The 21,278-nt window shown below is 39.9% G+C and overlaps 1 protein-coding gene across 12 annotated transcripts in view; it reads left to right on the top strand.

The window, feature by feature from the left end:
• Positions 1–7,503: 7,503 nt before the first annotated feature.
• LOC122435175 (phosphodiesterase 4D interacting protein) overlaps positions 7,504–21,278 on the top strand; it is a 237,069-nt gene continuing 223,294 nt past the window's right edge. For all 12 annotated transcript variants that reach the window (XM_043459169.1, XM_043459370.1, XM_043459377.1 and 9 more), the window contains exon 1: positions 7,504–7,791. In XM_043459169.1, the coding sequence (XP_043315104.1) occupies positions 7,559–7,791 (233 nt within the window). In that variant the 5' untranslated portion in view covers positions 7,504–7,558. The remainder of the gene's footprint in view (positions 7,792–21,278) is intronic.

The raw sequence follows: 21,278 nt of genomic DNA, 5'->3' as shown, positions 1-21,278 counted from the left end.
AAGAAACCAATAGTTAAAGGCTTGTGTCCATTTATTTTTAGACAATTCCTGAGTGCCTAATTGTATGCCAGACACCGAGCTAGGTAATGAAGATGAATAAATGACAGTCCCAGAAACCTGTGGCCCGTATCAACCCCCAAACACTGTAAGTAAACAGCAGCTCCTGTATGAATTACTTAATTTCAAAAATGAAAAAAAGAAAAAACAACACAAAAAACCTTTCTCAGGAGGAAGTGATGCTCTTGGCAGACCCCCCCCCCCAAATATATATATATATATATGTATGTATATATATATATATATGGCCACTATTTCTGGGCTGCTATCAGGTATATGTGGTAATATGGCTGAACCAGTTATTTAAAAACTGAAACCTTTTCTTACAGATTAGCAAACAGCGGCTTCTCTGAGCTATCGCTCTTCAACCCGCACCTCCTATCAAACTGCGCCAAAACTCTGCTGGTACGACTTCGGCAGCTTATCCAGATTAGCTTCTGATTGGTCAGTTTCCATGCCAGTCGGTTTCAAAAGCTCCGTCTCCCAGGTGGCCATTGGCTACCTCCAGGGACTCCAGAACGAGCCCCGCCTTCCATCTTGGCGCCCGCCCATCGGCCCCGCCTCGAGCCTGCTTCTTCTGGCTGCCCTGGTGATTGGGAAGCGGCGATCAGGCTGCGCATATATTGATGCCCTCAGAGCTGGTGGTTATTTTGAATTATCATCCCTGACTAAACTGTCCCACAATGTGAGCTCCTTTATTGGAGCTTTTATTTTGTTCAACCTTAAATTCGTTCACAGTCTTTACCTGTGTTGTCCACACAGTTAGTTGGTCCAGACATTAAAGTGAAAGTAAGGATTTGGGTGAGGAAGGAGGAAAACTGAACAAAGTGCACACTGTAAGTGATGTGAAAACCACTATTTAAAATAATTACCACCTTAGATACCTTGCTTCAACTCTCCAGCCTAAGCAAAACTACTCCCTGCCTTTAGATGCTATCTCATGAAACGTTCATTATTTTTGTCCAATTTCCCTACTTTGTTGGGAAAGCTAGGCAGAAACCACCAGGCCCATCCCTTGGATTTTGAGATGGTGGGGTTGTGAGGATAATTGGAATAGTTTTGATAGGATCTAAAATATTTTATTGAACTTAAAATTTTTAACAGATTTTTTTTTTTTACCCTCATAGCCTCTAAAATCTTTCAAAGCAGCAACAGTAATCATTTGTTATCCCCCAGAGTCTAGTGTCCTGTTCCCCCAGGAACCTAGCAAATGCTCAATTAATGTTTGTTGAATAGGTGACTGAATGAATGGCATACTCATGGATTGAGACAATTCTTCATTGGTTGTATACAGTATACTAGGACTTTCCAGATGGCACCAGTGGTAAAGAATCCAACTGTCAATGCAGGAGACCCCAGAGACATGGGTTCCATCCCTGGGCTGGGAAGATCCCCTGGAGTAGGAAATGGCAACCCACTCCAGTATTCTTGCCTGGACAGTTCCATGGACAGAGGAGCTTGGTGGGTACATTCCATGTGTTTGCAAAGAGTTGGACTGGACTGAGCACATAACAGCGTAATTCACAATTGCCAAAGCCAAAAGCTTAGCCTCTTTGCACCAGTGCTGGATCGAATCTCAGAGACAGAGTTTGGGCTTATCCTTCAAAAACTGTGTTTCCCCAATTTGGGGGAATTCGGTGCAGAGTTTTATCGCAATGGTTCAAGGCAGGGATGCTGATAAGGATCAGGGTTATAAGCAGAGCCTATACCTGGTAGTCTCTTGATGAGCTTCTCTGGTCCCTTTAATCTAATCTCAGGTGGCCTTCTCTGGAATGAAGAATGCTAGCTACTTCCTTCTGTCGGAGGTTATAGTTTTGTAATGAGCTCAAAGATTCTGTTCTGTGTATCCCCTGTGGAGGAACCAGGACCCTGGCGCAAGGCTGCACTGTTGTTTCCAGACTGCTCCTCTGTGTTTTCTCATCCCCCCTCTTTCCTGACTGGCAGCTGTTTGCAAGGCTTCTCTGTCTTGGAGCCCCACAGGGTCCTGCTTGGTTACATTGTTGCTGCAGTAAGTAAAGACATATCCATCACTATTCTCTTCATTCATCCACTTAGTCATTCAATAACTATTTATTGTTAAGTTAGCTAGGAATAGAAGGTACTGCTGTTATACAAAGGTGAACAAAAGGAACTTATTGTTTGTTGATAGGGGTTACATTCTTCCACCTGGCTCTGTCTCCTTTTATCCCCCAACCCACTCTACCTCATTACTTGCCCACCCCTCAGCCTAGCATAATAAAAGTCCTGTGTAGTTCTGCTCCACCCCCCGCCCCCACCAGAAGTTTCTACCCAGATTGTTCCTCAGATGTGCAACCCTATTTCCTTTCTGTGTAGTCTAAATGGCTTGGGTTTTTTCTAGCAGCCATTACAATTTCCGGATCTTAGCTGCCATTGTCTCAACAACTTCCAGTGTTGTTTGGCTTCCTCCTCTTACACCTCTTCACCTCCTGCTTCTTTACTGTCTTCTACCCATACTTGTGTGTCAGAAATGAGCAAACAACTTTCTTTCTGAGTGATTTTCTTTACAACCTTAAGAGTCAGAGCTTTCAGTTATCACTAGTCTTTGTTATCCTCCCTTGTTTAAAAAAATTAAAATACATGGATCAAATTACAAATGAAAGAGGGCATATTACTACTGCCCATGGAAATAAAAGGGATTACAAGGGAGTGCTACTGTATAATTGTATGCCAACAAATTAGATAAACTAGATGAAAAGGACACATTCCAAGAAAAAACACAAGCTACTTAAACTGATTCAAGAAGAATCAGAAAAGCTGAATAGGCCTATAACAAGCAATTAAATGAGTAGTAGTAGTAATAGTAGTAGCAGCAGCAGTAGTAGTAAAACGTCCCACAAGGAAGAGTTATGGTCCAGATGGCATAACTTGTGAATTTTAGCAATTGTTTAAAGAGTGCTAATACCTTGCAAACTCTTCCCCTACAAAAAAAAAAAAACAAAAAAACAGAAAGCGAGAGAGAGAGAGAGAGAGAGAGAGAGAGAGAGGGAGTAAGAGAGTGTGAACGCCTCCTAGCTCATTTTATGAGGCCGCTATTACTCAAAGACTTCACAAGAAATGAAAATGACAGACCAATATACCTTATATAAAAATAAGTAGCAAAATAGTAGTAAACTTTTCCCGGAAACAAGTAAAATGGATTATACAATAATGACCATGTGAGATTTATCCTGGGAAGACAAGGTTGGTTTAACATATGAAAATCAATATATATAATGTACCTATTAGTGGAATAATGGACAAAACTCAAGTGTTCATCTCAAAAAATGAAAAAAAGCATTTGAGAAAATATAACACTTTTTTCTCTTAAAAACAATCAACAAACTAGGACTAGAAGAGGTATTCCTCAACCTGATTAATTGACATTTATTAAAAACCTACAACTAATATGATACTTCAAAGTGAAAGACTGAAAGCTTTTTCTCTAGAATTGGGAACAAGACAAAAATGTCCACTCTCCCCACTTCTCCTCAGCATTACATTTGAAGTTCTTACTGGGGCAATTAGACAAGAAAAAGAAATAAAGCCAACAACATTTGAAAGGAAAAAGTAACACTAAATCTGTTTGCAGGTGGCTTGATCTTGTACATAGAAAATTCTAAAGATCCCACACAAAAAATTATAATTAATAAGTGAATTTGTCAGAGTTGTAGGGTACAAAATCAATTGTAATTGCACTAGAAATTAATAATTCCAAAATAAAATTAAGAATGTAATTTCACTTATAACAGCACCGAAATAAATGAAATATTTAGGTAAATCTAACAAAAGAAGTAAGCTTGTTTTTCCTTTTGAATCAATACTTTATTTTCTCAACATATACAGTGATATTCTTTTCTTAAAAATTTTTTATTGGCATATGCATATGTGCATGCTAAGTCGATTCAGTTGTGTCCAACTCTTTGCAACCTTATGGACTGTAGCCCACTAGGCTCCTCTGTTCATGGGATTCTCCAGGCAAGAATACTGGACTGGGTTGTCATGCCCTCCTCCAAAGGATCTTTCCTACCCAGGGATCGAAACTGCATCTCTCATGTCTCCTGCATTGGCAGGCAGGTTCTTTACCACTAGTGCCACCTGGGAAACCCTGATTATTCTCTAGCACTTCATTTGGAAATAAATCCCAGGATGAATATGAAGCTCATGTCATGTGCTTCTTTCCAATTCATATCCTGCCTGCTGAGGTTACTCATCAGTTCCTTCCAAGAGTTGTTTCTGTATTTTTCTGTATTTATATCTTTTTGTCCTGGCATGCTGCAGTCCATAGGGTTTCAAAGAGTTGGATACGACTGGGTGACTGAACAACAACAAGACATTTATACATATGTATGTGTGTGTATTGTATATATATAATACTTACATATTTATAAGTATTTATATATTCTATTGTATCCTTTCCCCCACCCAAGGTGGGAAAAGTCACTCTGAAACATGCTCCTCCATCCTAGCTAAAACTGGATGTTTCAATACTTCTTAGCTTTTGAGTTTGCTGTGACTTCATTGAACTATTTATCTGCCTCAACTAATGAAAACGGTATATACATTTTAAATTTGGGAACCCCACTCCTTTTAATTTGTATATTAGATTAAAATCTACCTCTAGTCTATGGGGAAAGCCAAAGTCTGGGTCTGCTAGGAAAGCAACTTCTACTAATAGTATTGTTGTTGTTCAGTCGCTCAGTTGTGTCTGACTCTTTGCGACCCCATGGACTGCAGCACCCAGGCTTCCCTGTCCTTCACGATCTCCCGGAGTCCATTCAAACTCATGTCCATTGAGTTGGTGATGCCATCCAACTACCTCATCCTCTGCTGTCCCTGTCTCCTGCCTTTGATCTTTCCCAGCAGCAGGGTCTTTTCTAATGAGTCAGCTCTTCACATCAGGTGGCTAAAGTATTGGAGCTTCAGCTTCAGCATCAGTCCTTTCAGTGAATATTTAGGGTTGATTTCTTTTAGGATTGACTGGTTTGTTCTCCTTGCTGTCCAAGGGATTCTCAAGAGTCTTCTCCAGCACCACAGTTTGAAGGCATCAATTCTTCGGTGCTCAGTCTAATAGGATTAGAAGCCAGATTTCAGAGAATTAAGTGGTAAAAAATGTATGTATGTCAAGAGGTATAGACATCAAATGTATACAGTGTATGTAAGCAAACTGGTTATGAAGGGAAATGAGAGATATGGTGGTGGTAAGAGGAGGAAGGGAAATGAGAAATATGATAGAGTTTAAAGGGAGAAGTCTTTGTTTTAGGGATGAGGAAACGTGAACATGTTTATAGGCTCAGTATGCAGCTAACAGAAAAAGGATGGCCAAAAAATATTAAGCCAACAAAAGATAATTAAGAATTTTCTAGTAGAGATGAGGGTCTTTCAAGGTGGCTCAGTGGTAAAGAATCCGCCTGCCAAGCAGGAGACACAGGTTCACTCCCTGGGTCAAGAAGACCCCTGGGAGAAGGAAATGTTAACCCACTCCAGTATTCTTGCCTGGGAAATTCCATGGAGAGAGGAGCCTGGAAGACTCCAGTCCAAGGAGTCAGAAAAGAGTTGGACATGACTAAGCAACTAAACAACAACAAAAAGTAGAGATGAGAGTAGTAAATTGCTTCAGTAAGATATATTAGGGGGAAAAAAGATATGTAAAGATACAGATTAAGTTAGGTTTGAAAGAAAGAATGATTAGATACCTGATAGTGTCATTTTCTGGAAGCAGCTGGAATCATGATGGGAGAGACCACTTAAAGAAATAGTAAAGAAGTGGAATTAAAGACTGGATGAGTTGCATGAGTAAGATACATCTCTGGTGATACCCAGTTCGGGGGCTCAGGCAACTTTGTGGATGGTAGTGTTGGAGTTAATAAAACAGAAGAATGAACAGCAGATTTGGGAGAAAAAAATGACTTAAGAGTTCAGCTTTATTCTCACTGAGTTAATGATAGTGACTATTGCCTATGAACCTTGGGATCCATACTACCCACTAAAAGATAAAACTTGTCCCTTTCAGGCCTTGCAAATTACAATGGGATTTTGTTTCTTGTAGTTTAGTCACTAAGTTATGTCTGACTCTTTTGTGACCCCATGGACTGTAGCCCGCTAGGCTCCTCTGTTCATGGGATTCTCCAGGCAAGAATACTGGAGTGTGTTGCCATTTCCTTCTCCAGGGGATTTTCCCGACCCAGGGATAGAACCCACATCTCCTGCATTGGCAGGTGGATTCTTTACCACTGAGCCATCAAGGAAGCCCTACAATGGGGTTACCTCCCTATAAACCCATCATAAAGCAAAAATATCTTGTCAAAAGGCGTTTTGTATACCTAACTGACCAAACATCACAGCTTAGCCTAGGCTGCCTTACCCATGCTCAGAACACCTAATTAGCCTACAGCTGGGCAAAATCATCTAACACAAAGCCTATTTTTTAATAGTGTGGAATATCTCATGTAATAATTTATTGACTGTTATACTGAAAGTGAAGAACAGAATGGTTGTATGGGTACAGAGTGGTTATAAATGTACCTGGCTGGGAGCCCAGCATCACCAGAGAGTATTGCCCCATATCTCTAGTCCAGGAAAAGATCAAAATTCAAAATTCTGATCTGGTTTCCACTGAATGCATATCACAGTCACACCATGGTAAAATCCAAAAATCGTTAAGTGGAACCAGCAAGCTGAGACTGCTGTTATAGAATGGTACAGTAGAAGCATTCTGCTTTGCTGGAGACTCAGCTTCCATTCTCAGAAAACACTGGAATATAAGAAAACGGGTTTTCGGAACAAACGTTGAGTGGAAGATTTATTTGATCAGTGAACTTTTTTTTTTTAACCATCAAAACACCCTTTTGACTTGATAGCAGATACCAAGTTATATATATCTTACTATGAGTTTTTCATGGAAAATGGCAATCAGAAAGTCTCAATTGAAAGAAAAATTGAGGTTGTTTATGAGAAAGGTTTTTATAATAACTAAAGGGAAAATTGAAAGGAAAGAAGATTTTAAAAGAGGGAAAGAAGGCTACACAACAAACCTGGGGAAGTAATGATTCTGAGGAGAGAATAATGTAAAATATAAGAGGATGATGGGTTTGGAGGGTGGAGGACAAAAACCAGGAAAATATGGAGAGAAGGAGTGAGGAGAAACTTTTTGAGGTTGGAAATTGAAGACAGTGATAATGGAGCAGATAGGAAGCAAAGAGAAAGGAGGTCTGGCAATGAAAAGCTCTCCAGGTTGAGGTAGTGGGTGGGGAGAAAAAAAGGGGAGATGACAGGGTGCAGAGGCAGCGGCGAGTGTTTGTGGGAGAGGGACCGAAGCAATCTGGGCGGAGCAGGTGGCGGAGGCAGCGCGGAGGCCTGGTCTTCCCGGGTTTGCGCCGCGCCAGGGGCAACTGGGATGGATAGCATCCTCGCCGCGATGATGCGTCTGGGCAGTGCGAGAAGACCTTAGGAAAACCAAGCAGGGACGGTAACTAGGACTGGGCTGGTCAGGGCCGGGAAATTCATGAAGAGGACTGACAGCGGGTCCTGCTGCCGCCGCCGCTGCGACTGCGGCTGCTGCTGCCGCGCGGTCCGCCGGGCGCACCACGCGCCCTACTGGTCCAGGGACGCGGCGCCAACACCGCCGTCCTCGCGGCAGTCTCCCGGCCGGGAACGACGGCATCCCGAGCCGGCCGGGAGCTGGGCAGCAGCGGCCGAGGAGGAAGAGGCAGCGGCGGCAGCCGCACCCTGGATGAGGTGAGCGCACCGCGGGAGCCCGGGAGGCTGCAGACTGCGCCGGCAGTGGCGGCGCCCGAAGCGCTGGTTTAGGGGAACCGCCTTCGGGCCTGGGAATCAGGGCTGGAGACCCGGGCGCTTCGGAGGGGTTGACACAGAGTGACATTAGTTTGGAGAAGGTTGAAGGGCACGGCTGGGGCCTGGGGGATGATGGGGCTGGTGGCCGGGGCGGAGGGGGCGAGACAGTAGGGAAATACAGGTGTGGCGCTGGATTGGCTCGGGACTAAAGCTTAGGAAACTCAGTCTCTACCCCAAGGTCTTTGCTTAACGTGTAGTCGAGGGCTCTGCAGGCGGAGATGAGATTGAAGGCCGTGCCTGCTGGGTCAAGTCAAACAAGAGATGAACACAGGATTCAGAAGGCCATGCCAGGCTGAAAGCACTAGGGATGCTAAAAGAAGATAAAGGACCAGGAAATGCATGTGGGGATACAGTTGAAAGCATTGCCTTATCTTATACCTGTCCCCCCCCCCCCGACCCTCCCCGCCCCATCTTAGATACAGACAGCATACAGGGTGGGGTAGTGATGGTTCCTTCTTCCTAGGCTCTCTTTCCCTGAAGAGCTGGGGCCCTGCCTGTTGGCTGGCTGGATGATGCCTAGCAGGACGAGCCCCACCTAAACCCAGTCACTTCCGTTGGAAGACCCAACCCATTAGGCCCAAATTTTCTTAGCAGCAGCAGGATGAAAATCTGCCGTATAATTTTTTTTTTTTTTTTTGGACAAGAGACAGATTGTGCTGCTGACTTCTTGAAATAAATCTCTCCCTGTTGAAGCATCTTTAGCTTATCCTTTAATGGGAAGCTAGTACTCATAAATCAAACTACAGGGCAATATTGATTTCAGCATGGAGGCTGCCATTAACTAACGGGGGATCTGAAAAAAAAAATTCATTTCTGTAGGCCTGTTTCCCATGCATAAAATCAGAATTTGGGTCTTTTGAGTATTAGTTATAGATCTGCATATTAATAGGATCTGTATTTTGTGTTCAAGACTGTGTTGTATTTGTGAACGAGGAAACAATTTATTCAGACCCTTAATTGTGTTTATTCATCACACTGTTCATTGTTCGTTTGAGAAAACTGAGTCAGGCTATTCAGTTAACAGCGCTTAAAGGAATCACAATTATGCAGAAATCCAAGATAAATTACTGCCTTGAAAGATGGAAGCAGGCCAGAAGTAGTCATTATTTATTCTTTATAAAGTGGAATTTTAGCCCAAATATAATTACTTTTTAAACATGTTCTATCGATGGTGTGTTGAATATTTTTCAACAACACTTTGGAAATTTGTTTAAAGCCCCCCCCAAAATTAATCTGAATATATTTAAATTTTAAATTCTTCTTTACTATTTTACATATGCTAGAGTGAACACTTTTCATCAAAAGAAGCATTGCCATTGCAAAATTTTAAATGAGTCATGACTGTATCATAAACATGTGATTTTTCTGTCTTTGGTAACAAAAAATTTGTTGAGTTAGAATTAGGTTCTCTAAATTGTGACTTAATTGTTAAAATAGACGAATATGCTTTTGTTATTCCCTTAATAATTATTCATCTGACAGATCTCTACATTCATCTTAGTTGATGTGATAATGAGCCTTGAAATGTTTTTAAACATTTCAGGAATGCCCTGAAGTCAGAAACTTCACTGAGGTTGATGCTACTGTGACCTCATTTAAAAACTGGATCTCCAGGAATGTGCAGCATACTTTTAAAAAATACCTATCTCTAAGTTTATGAGTATTAGAGGCTTGCACTTAGGAGAAAGTATCTTTGGTATCCAGTTTTCTAACTCCTGATCAACTAAAAATGTAAGAAAGCAGCTCATTTTTTTATATTTTAATTTCTTTTTAATTGGAGGATAATTGCTTTACAATATTTTGTTGGTTTTTGCAATACATCAACATGAATCAGCCATAGATATATGTATGTTCCCTCCCTCTTGAACTCCCTCCCACCCCCCCACCCCATTCCACCCGTCTAGTTGTCACAGAGCAAGTGATTTGAGCTCTATTGTACAGCAAATTTCCACTGGCTACCTAATTTTACATATGGCAATGTATATGTTTCAATGCTACTGTCTCAATTCATCCCATACTCTCCTTCCCTCACTGTGACCACAGGTCTGTTCTCTATGTCTGTGTCTCCATTGCTGCCCTACAAATAGATTCATGGGTACCATCTTTCTAGATTCCATATATAAGCATTAGTATACATTTGTTTTTCTCTTTCTGACTTACTTAACACTATATAATAGGCTCTAGATTCAGCCCCCTCATTAGAACTAACTCAAATGCACTCCTTTTTATGGCTGAGTAATAGTCCATTGTATGTATGAAAGCAGCTCGTTTTAATTCAGTGTTTTTAAATCAAGCAATGATGGTGGAGGTCAGTACAAAATTGGATGCAAGCTACCCTCAGGTAGTCGAGAACCTATAGTTCTAAACTCTGCTTATCTATGTAACTACAGTGTGGAATAAGTGTTATAATAGTAAGATGGACTATGGAAAATAAATAAATAAATGCAAACATCTCTCCAAGGAAAACTGACTCTGTCCCAAGAGATCATGCAAGGTGGCATTATTGTGCAAACTGTGCTTTAGTTGTTGAGTCTGTTTCTCAGACTGATTATTAAATTCACATGGCTACTATATAAAGCCAGGATGGCAAGTTACTAATATACAATGAGGAGTCATCTTAGGGAACTAGATCCTCTTTTTATGTCAGTGGGTTCTCTTGGCATACTTGCTGCATTTGGAAGCGAAATTGTAATTAAAAGGTTGTTTGTGAAACTTGGATTTAGAATTGCTGTTGTGTGTGTGTGCTCAGTTATGTCTGACTCTTTGCAACCCTATGGACTATAGCCCTCCAGGCTCCTCCATCCATGGGAGTTTTTAGGCAAGAATACTGGAGTGGGTTGCTATTTCATGCTCCAAGGGATCCTCCTGGCCCAGAAATCAAACCTGAGTCTCCTGTTTCTCCTGCATTGGCAGGTGGATTCTTTACCACTGAGCCACCTGGGAAACCCAAATTTAGAATCAGGAGAACTAATCAGTGGATTCTAAATTAAGGAAAAATACCTTCGAACAGAGTATCAGAGGATACAAATGGGTTCTTTCTTCCCTGGATGGTGAGTGTCATTAAGGATCAACCTGTCTTCTCATTTGGACCTTCTTTTTTTCTCTGACATGCTAATATTTTCAGGTAATAGTTTGTTTGGTTTGGGAATCTTTATATTTGTTTCAAGTGCCTGCACATTTCTGCCCTGAACCAGTTTATCTTCACTGTCAAGTTTAAATTCCAAATGGCAAGGTGATTTTGCTTAGGTAAAAGTCATCATGGGAAAAAAAAAAAGTCATCATGGGGATAGGGAAATGTGGTTGGGAGACGTTGCTAAAGCCCCTATAAGCTGGTAATATGAACCATGTGGTTAACGGCAACTGGATACAATGCTAAGAGGCAGAGAATTAGAGAGGTCTTCACACACACACACACACAGGAGATGAACTTTTTCTAGCCTAGCAAGATAAGGAAGCCAGAGCTGGGTGGGAAGTAAATTTTAGCAGAGGGATATAAGCAAATGTATGGCCTTGGGAATACATTCATGGTCTCTTCAGGTGAGACCCATGCTGTGCTAGAACTTTTATTTTTTTTTTCCCATTTATTTTTATTAGTTGGAGGCTAATTACTTTACAATATTGTAGTGGTTTTTGCCATACATTGACATGAATCAGCCATGGATTTACATGTGTTCCCCATCCCAATCCCTGCTCCTGCCTCCCTCCCCATCCCATCCCTCTGGGTCTTCCCAATGCACCAGCCCTGAGCACTTGTCTCATGCATCCAACCTGGGCTGGTGATCTGTTTCACCCTTGATAGTATACTTGTTTCAATGCTGTTCTCTCAGAACATCCCACCCTTGCCTTCTCCCACAGAGTCCCAAAGAGACACATGCACCCCAATGTTCATCGCAGCACTGTTTATAATAGCCAGGACATGGAAGCAACCTAAATGCCCATCAGCAGACGAATGGATAAGGAAGCTATGGTACATATACACAATGGAATATTACTCAGCCATTAAAAAGAATTCATTTGAATCAGTTCTAATGAGATGGATGAAACTGGAGCCCATTATACAGAGTGAAGTAAGCCAGAAAGATAAAGACCAATACAGTATACTAACGCATATATATGGAATTTAAAAAGATGGTAACGATAACCCTATGTGCAACACAGAAAAAGAGACACAGATGTACAGAATAGAACTTTTCTATGATGATTTAATTCAGAGATGACCCTCTTGCAAGTACACAACTATTTAAAAAAGAATTAAGTGAGTTGCCAGCTGATGGTAATGTGCTTCAATGTGTACTTGTTTTTGCCCCCTTTTAAAAAATTTTATTGAAGCATATTTGATTTACAATCTTGTGTTAATTTCTGCTGTACAGTGAAGGAACTATGTTTAATCATCTATAATATGCACTTTTGAAGCCTAGCAGATTGCACATTCTAGATGGATAGCCTGGAACCAGCAGACAGGTGTCAGAATTAAGGGTGAGGGATGATGTCAGAGAAAGATCAGTGCATTTCTAACATCAAACATCAGCCATTATGTCTCTTTAGCCATCTCTCTGTTATTTTTTTTACTGCTTTATTGATATATAATTGACATAGAATAAACTGGGCAAATTTAAAATATACAGTCTGAAAAGTTTATATATATTTATGTAGGTATATATTTGTGAAATATATATGTATGTATATATTTGTGAAAGCATTACATGTCCATCATCCTAAAAAGTTTTCTTTTGCCCTACCTTCTGTAACCTCCTGCCCCACTAACACACAGGAAACCACTGTTCCTTTTGTCACTGCATGATAGTTTCATTTTCTATAATTTTATATAAGTGGGATTATACAGTATGTATTCTTTGTTTTTGCCTGGCTTCTTTCACACACTTATTACTTAACTCATAGTTATTTTAAGATTTATCCATGCTGTTGCAGGTAGTAATCATTCACTTTCTTTCATTGCTGAGAAGTATTCCATTGTATGGATATGGCACAGTTTATTGATTCACTAACTGTTGGCTATTATGAATGTGTAATGTGGCTATTACGAATGAAGCTGCTATGAACACTTGTGTACTAGTCTTTGTGTGTGCATATGCTTACATTTCTCTTGGATGAATTTCTAGGAGTAGAACAGTAGGTATATGTTTAACTTTTTAGGAAATTGCAAAATTCTGTGTCAAAGGTATTTTACCTTTTACATTCCCAGCAGAGATGTATGAAGGTCCCTATTTCTCCACATCCTTGCCAACATTTGTTACTGTCTTATTTATCATGGCCATTCTAGTAAATGTGAAATAGTATCTTACATCTGCATTTCCCATTGACTACCAATGTTAAACATCTTTTCATGTGCTTTATTATTATCTGTATATTTTTATGAAGTGTTTGTTGAAATTTTTTGACCATTTTAAAGGAGTTGTTTGCTTTTTTATTGTAAAATTTGAGTTCTCTATTCTAAATACAAGTTTTATTATATATGTACCTTGTGAATATTTTCTCCCAATATAAAGTTTGTCTTTTCATTTTAGTAACAGTGTCTTTTGAAGGCCAAAAGTTTTAAAAATTTTACTAACGTAAGTCCAGACTGTCACATTTTTCTTTGAAGATTTTGCTTTTAATGTTATTAATATACCTAAGAAACCATTACTTAACCCAAGGTCACAAAAATCTTCTGCTATGTTTTCTTCTAGGAGTTGCATAGTTTCATGTTTTACATTTAGGTCTATGATTCATTTTGAGTTAACTTCTGTATATAGTACAAGATTTTGATCAAGGTTCATTTTTTGCATATAGTGTTCTTTCAGCACTGTTTGTTAAGAAATCTATCCTTTCTCCATTAAATTGCCTTGATACTTTTACTGAACAATTGACCATGTATTTGTTGTTCAGTCATTAAGACCTGTCCAACTCTGTGACCCCATGAACTGCAGCACACCAAGCTTCCCTGTCCTTCACTATCTCCTGGAGTTTGCTCAAATTCATGTTCATTGAGTCAGTGATGCCATCCAACCATCTCATCCTCTGTTGCCCGCTTCTCCTCCTGCCCTCAATCTTTCCCAGCATCAGGGTCTTTTTCAGTGAGTCAGCTCTTTCCATCAGGTGGCCAAAGTATTGGAGCTTCAGCCTCAGCATCAATTCTTCCAATGAATACTCAGGGTTGGTTTCCCTTAGGATTGACTGGTTTGATCTCCTTGCTGTTCAAGGGACTCTCAAGAGTCTTCTTCAGCACCACAGTTCAAAAGCATCAATTCTTCAGTGCTCAACCTTATTTAGGGTCCAACTCTTAGACATGTACATGACTACTGGAAAAACCAGTTTTGACTAGATGGACCTTTGTTGGCAAAGTGATATCTCTGCTTTTCAATATTCTGTCTAGGTTTGTCATAGCTTTACTTCCAAGAAGCAAGTGTCTTTTAATTTCATGGCATAGTCATTGTCCACAGTGATTTTGGAGCCCGAGAAAATAGTCTGTCACTGTTTCCACTTTTTCCATGTACATGTGACTATATCTGATTTTTCTATTCTATTCCATTTATCTATTTGTCCATCTTTGGGCAATACTCTACTATTAATATCTTGATTACTATAGTTTTGTAAGTCTTGAAATAACATAGTGCAAACTCTCCAATTTCATTCTTCTTATTCAAAATTGTTTGACTGTTCTAGGTTCTTTGCATTCCCATATACATTTTAGATTCCAATTGTCAATACAGATAAACAGTTTCTGGGAATTTGAATGGGATTGTACTGAAGTTTATATATTAATTTGGGGAGAATTGATATTTTTAACAATATTGAGTCTTCTGATCCATAACATGGTATATCTCTTCATTTATTTAGGTCAGTGGTTCTCAAACAGGGACAGTTATGCCTCACAAAGGACATTTGACAGTATCTGGACACATTTTTGATTATCCTAACTACAGCAAAGGTGATTCTGGCATTTAGTAAATAGAAGTCAGGAATACTGGTTGACATCCTACATTGCACAGAACAGTTCTAACACTCACTGGGTTGGTGTCTCTTGTTGTGGAGCACAGGCTCTAGGGCTCCTGGGCTTCAGTAGCTGTGGCGTGTGGGTTCAGTGGTTGCAGCTCCCGAGCTCTAGAGCACCGGCTCAATTGTTGTGGGGCATGGGCTTAGTTGCTCCATGGCATGTGGAATCTTCCTGGACCATGTCTCCTGCATTGGCAGGCAGAGGCAGATTCTAACCACTGAGCCATCAGGGAAGCCCTATATTGATTTTTGTATACTGATCTTAAATCCTGTTCAGTTCAGTTCAGTTCAGTCGCTCAGTCGTGTCCAACTCTTTGCGACCCCAGGAATCACAGCATGCCAGGCCTCCCTGTCCATCACCAACTCCCGGAATTTACTCAGACTCATGTCCATCGAGTCGGTGATGCCATCCAGCCATTTCATCCTCTGTCGTCCCCTTCTCCTCCTGCCCCCAATCCCTCCCAGCATCAGGGTCTTTTCTAATGAGTCAACTCTTCGCATGAGGTGGCCAAAGTATTGGAGTTTCAGCTTCAGCATCAGTCCTTCCAATGAACACCCAGGACTGATCTCCTTTAGGATGGACTGGTTGGATCTCCTTGCAGTCCAAGGGACTCTCAAGAGTCTTCTCCAACACCACAGTTCAAAAGCATCAATTTTTCAGTGCTCAGCTTTCCTCATAGTCCAACTCTCACATCCATACATGACCACTGGAAAAACCATAGCCTTGACCAGATGGACCTTTGTTGGCAAAGTAATGTCTCGCTTTTTAATATGCTATCCAGGTTGGTCATAACTTTCCTTCCAAGGAGTAAGCGTCTTTTAATTTCATGACTGCAATGACCATCTGCAGTGATTTTGGAGCCCCAAAAAATAAAGTCTGACACTGCTTCCACTGTTTTCCCATCTATTGCCTATTAAGTGATGTGACCAGATGCCATGATCTTAGTTTTCTGAATGTTGAGCTTTAAGCCAGCTTTTTCACTCTCCTCTTTCACTTGCGTCAAGAGGCTTTTTTAGTTCCTCTTCACTTTCTGCCATAAGGGTGGTGTCATCTGCATATCTGAGGTTATTGATATTTCCCCAGGCAATCTTGATTCCAGCTTGTGCTTCTTCCAGCCCAGCATTTCTCATGATGTACTCTGTATATAAGTTAAATAAGCAGGGTGACAATATACAGCCTTGACATACTCCTTTTCCTATTTGGAACCAATCTGTTGGTCCATGTCCAGTTCTAACTGTTGCTTCCTGACCTGCATATAGGTTTCTCAAGAGGCAGTTCAGGTGGTCTGGTATTCCCATCTCTTTCAGAATTTTCCACAGTTTATTGTGATCTACACAGTCAAAGGCTGTGGCATAGTCAATAAAGCAGAAATAGATGTTTTTCTGGAACTCTCTTGCTTTTTCAATGATCCAGCGGATGTTGGCAATTTGATCTCTGGTTCCTCTACCTTTTCTAAAACTAGCTTGAACATCTGGAAGTTCACAGTTCACGTATTGCTGAAGCCTGGCTTGGAGAATTTTGAGCATTACTTTACTAGCATGTGAGATTCTTAAATCCTGTAGCTTTGCTAAATTCATTGTTTAGTTCTAGTAGATTTTTCTTTTGTAGATTCTGTAGAATTTTATACATAAGAATTATGTCATCCACACAAAGAAAGGAAGAGGGAGGGAAGGAGAGAATTTTATTTCTTTCTTTCCAGTCTCTATGTCTTTTATATATTTATTTATTTTGCCTTATTGCACTAGCTAGCACCTCTAGCACAAAGTTGAATTGAAATAGTAAAAGCAAACATACTTTGCCTTGTTGCTGATCTTAAGAAGAAGGCATTCATTCTTTTACCATTAAGTATAATGTCTCCTATACATTTTTTATAGGTACTTTTCACCAGATTGAGGAAGTCCCCTTCCATTCATAATTTTCTGAGAGTTTTCACTAGGAATGGATGTTTGATTTTACATCTGAATGAGATGCTATGTAATTTTTCTTTTTGATTAATATGATAATTACATTGATTCTTTAAAGAATGTTAAAATTAACATTGAGATCCTGGAATAAATGCCACTTAGTCATGATATATTATCCTTTCTATATTGTTGGATTGGAGATGCTAAAATTTTGTTAAGGATTTTTGCATCTGTATTCAGGAGGGATGTTGGTTTGTATTCTTCACGTTGTCTGGATTTCGTATAAGGATAATTTTTTCCTCATAAAATGAGTTGGGAAGTAGTCCCTCTTCTTCGATTTTTGGGGGAGAGTTTGTGGAGAATTGGCATTATTTCTTCCTTAAATGTTTGATGAACTTCTAAGGAAAATTATTAGCATAATGTCTTCAAGCTTCATCTGTGAGGTAGCAGCATGTGTCAGAACTCTGTTCTTTTTTAAGGCTGAATAATATCCCATTATATGTATGTATCATATTCTATTTATCCATTGATTCGCTGATGGCCATCTGGGTTGTTCCACATTTGGCCATTTTGGCTATTCCACATTTGCTATGTTGGCCTTCCCAAATTCCTAGCTTTACTTCAACTTAGGGAGATGACTAGTCTCTGCCTTGATTCCCTCTCTTATCATTACCAACTATAAACTTTCTCTAAGAAGTAAACTAGGGCAGTTGTGTGCTTCACTTCTTTGGTTTATCTATTCTCTGGGATCACTATCTGTGTTGACTAATATCCAGTGTCTGAAAATCTTTCTTTCCTATATTTTGTCCAGGTTTTCAGTTATTCCTGTCAGAGTTGTGTGGATGTGCACTGTTACTTCATGCTGTTTGGAAGTAAAATTGTCTTTCTAGTTATCTTTTAATTGCATTTTTCAACCCTGGCTACACATTTGAATTATCTAGGGAGGTTTAAAAAAACCGAGGTACAGGCTCCACTCTAGACCAATTAAATCAGACTCTTTCAGACTGAAGTCCTAACCTCATGTACAAAAGCACTCGTGTACAGCAAGTTTAGAGAACCACTGAATTAAACAAATAAAAAATAAATTGTGTTCTGTCACTCCAACCAAGACAAAAGGTGGTTGAATTTTTGTTTTTGTTAAGCAGTATGGAGCTATAGAATGTTTTAAAGCAGGACATTGATGTATGTAGATCTTTGTTTTAGAACTATAGGTGTGACAGTTGTATGGGAGGTGAGGTGAAGTGGGTTGACTGAAAAGATGGAATAACAAAGAAGATGTTATGAATGGTTTGGGGTCTGAGGTTATGAGCTCTGAACTTAGTGATAGCAGGAACAGTGAAGAAGGGATACATTTGAGAATTTCTGAGGTAGGGTTGATGGCGCTTGTTAATCAATGAAGTATGGGAAATGAAGAAGAGAAAGGAAACAAGAATTACTCTTAAATTTCTAGGTCAACTATGCAATGATTACTAATGTCATGTACTGAGGGATAATATGGTATGAAAAGTAGATATCAGGGAAATGAATTGCTTTCATGTGGGACATCCAGAAGGAGACGCCTTACAGAACTATATCCTGACCACTAAATTTTTCTGTAGCATAAAAGAGAGAAAACATTTAAGAGTATATCTTTTGAGTGTGTTGTATGATTTTGAACAGATGTTCAAACAGACGTATCTTTCTGCTTTTATCTGACTTAGGTTAATATTAAAATCTGTTTGCATTTCTTAGGCATATATCAGCTTACATGAGAGTAAAGTTGATGTCTCCTAGGTGACAAGATATCTCATCAGGGATTATTGCAGACATTTGTTACTCTTTTTCTTTCTTTTTTGTTTTTTGGCTTTTTTATCTTTTGGTTGGGAGACATTTATTCATTCCTCCTTTCTTTGGACAGTAACTCTACATTTTCCTTTGGGGAATTACCTCTTCTTTGCCATTGCTTTATTAAAGTTTTGATGGAACATTCTGCCCTCTTCTAGATAGATGAGGGTAATGAGACCCACAATAGTACCACCTAACTCTCTACATTAACATCGTGTCTTCATGGAGCAACACAAGAGTGGAAAAAATGGTTGGGACCAATTGGTTTCTTCTTGCTACCTGGGTTCTTACTGCTTCCCTTACTTCTGTCCCTTCTGAACCTGTTTTTTTTTTTTTTTAGTTTCAACTGTTCTGTTGATTCTCTAGGTCTCCCCTTTCAGTACTGTCTTTTTAGAAATTAAATTTAGCCAAATTTAGTTCATTCATCTTTTAAAAAATTATATATTCAATGTCAGGCATAATTCTAGATGCTAGAATAGAATGAAGAATAAGATTATCTGTTAAAGGCTCTTACCCTCACAAGCTTAAGTTTAATGAAACTGTATCAGGACTGGTGAGGAGATAGACAGTAAACAAGTAAATATACAAATAAAGTGATTTCTCATAATAATAAGACTTAAAAGGAAAATAAAATTAAGCCAGTGGTTAGAAAGGAACTGAGGCAGATGTTGTTGTTCGGTTGCTAAGTTGTGTCCGACTCTTTGTGATCCCTGGACCGTAACCCACCAGGCTCCTCTGTCCCTGGGATTTTTCAGGCAATAACACTGGAGTCACCATTTCCTTCTCTAGAGGATCTCCCCAACCCAGAGATCGAACTTGGCGGGCAGATTCTTTATCACTGAGCCACCAGAGAAGCTCCAAGAGGCAGACAATGGGAGAACTGCAATTGTAAAACTCCTAAGGTAGAAATAAGCTTGTTACGCTTGAGCAACACAAAGAAGACCAGGGCAGCTGGAACATGTTAAACAAAAAGGAGAGTGGCAAGAAGATAAGGGAGATGAAGTGGGCTGGGCTAGGTACATGAGACCTTGTAGGCCATAATAAGAAGTTGATTTTATTCTAAGGACATTGGGAAACCAGGAAGCAGGAGCATTATATGATCTGGAAAATGTTTTAAAATATCACTCTGCTATTGCAATACAGACTTTAGGAGTGAAAGAGTGCTTTCTAACAGTAGAAGCAGGAAGGGAGCTCTGAAAACTATCCTAGTAAATGGACAGATATAAGAAAATGGTGATTTAAGTCATGGCAGCAGCAGTGGAGCTGATAAGTGAACAAATTCAGAGTATGTTTTGGAGGTCGAGCCAACAGGATTTGTTGGTATACTAAATGGAAAGAATGAAGTTTAGAAGTGAGGTATTACATGCCTTTCAAAAAAGAGTAAATCTAAAATTGCTCTAAAAATTAAGTCTTTAAATAGAAAAAAATTTTAAAGTCAGCTTTTAAAAAAGAGTAGTTTATTCTCCATAGTCTCAGGAATTAGTTTGGGGATGGGCATTGACTCAAGTTAATCCAGACAGGGTTCTTCAGGAGTCTCTTGAAAGAAGACAGCCTTTCTGATGATGAAACTTGAAGGAGAATGTAGGCCTGGGACTGCTGGTAGACAACTTGCTAAACTTTTCAGACGCTGAGAAGAAAGCTAGCACAGAAAACAATTGAGAGGAGGGGAGGGAAAATCCCTTATTGGAGTCTCTGAATTAAGCTGTATTTGAAACCTCTGGTTGAGGTTTTTGCTTAACCTCAGTTGAAGTTTTATCCCCTATCAACATGAGGGTGGTGGTGGTTAGGTCGGGGGACAAAAGGATGGTGGTCATGCCCACGGGGAAGACTCTTTGTTGTTGTTCAGTTGCTCAGTTGTGTCCAACTCTTTGCTACCCCATGGACTGCAGAATGCCAGGCTCCCCCTTCTATCACCATCTCCCGGAGCTTGCTCAAACTCATGTCCATTGATTTGGTTATGCCATCCAACTATCTCATCCTCTGTTGTTCCTTTCTCCTCCTGTCTTCAGTCTTTCCCAGCATCAGGGTCTTTTCTAATGAGTCAGCTCTTTACATCAGGTGGCCAAAGTATTGCAGTTTCAGCTTCAGCATCAGTCCTCCATGATGCTTCATAAATATTCAGGATTGATTTCCATTAGGATTGACTGGTTTGATCTCCTTGCATTCTAAGGGACTCTCAAGAATCTTCTCCAACACGACAGTTCAAAAGCATCAATTCTTTGGTGCTCAGCATTCTTTAAAGTCCAACTCTCACATCCATACATGACTACTGGAAAAACCATAACATTGACTAGACAGACCTTTGTCAGCAAAGTAATGTCTCAGCTTTTTAATATGTTGTCTAGGTTTGTCATAGCTTTTCTTCCAAGGAGCAAGTGTCTTTTAATTTCATGGCTGCAGTCACCATCTGCAGTGATTTTGGAGCCCAAGAAAATAAAGAGAAGAAGACCTTGTATAATATTAAAAAATCCTGTCCCAGAGGGTTGTATATGTTGACCAGTTCTTGGTGGGAAGATGTAGCAGGCAGGGAAATGGTTGCCTTAGGGTACCACAGCCTCTTCTAGTTACTTGCTCTCAGTCTTGTTTGCCAGAGCAGCCTCATGAGTATAGGGGATTTGTACTGGATCTCAAACAGGTTCCACACAGCG

This window comes from Cervus canadensis, chromosome 2, assembly GCF_019320065.1.
Source record: "Cervus canadensis isolate Bull #8, Minnesota chromosome 2, ASM1932006v1, whole genome shotgun sequence".
NCBI lineage: Eukaryota > Metazoa > Chordata > Mammalia > Artiodactyla > Cervidae > Cervus > Cervus canadensis.
The sequence above is the reverse complement of the archived record's forward strand: the minus strand, read 5'-3'. Positions and strand labels throughout refer to the sequence as shown.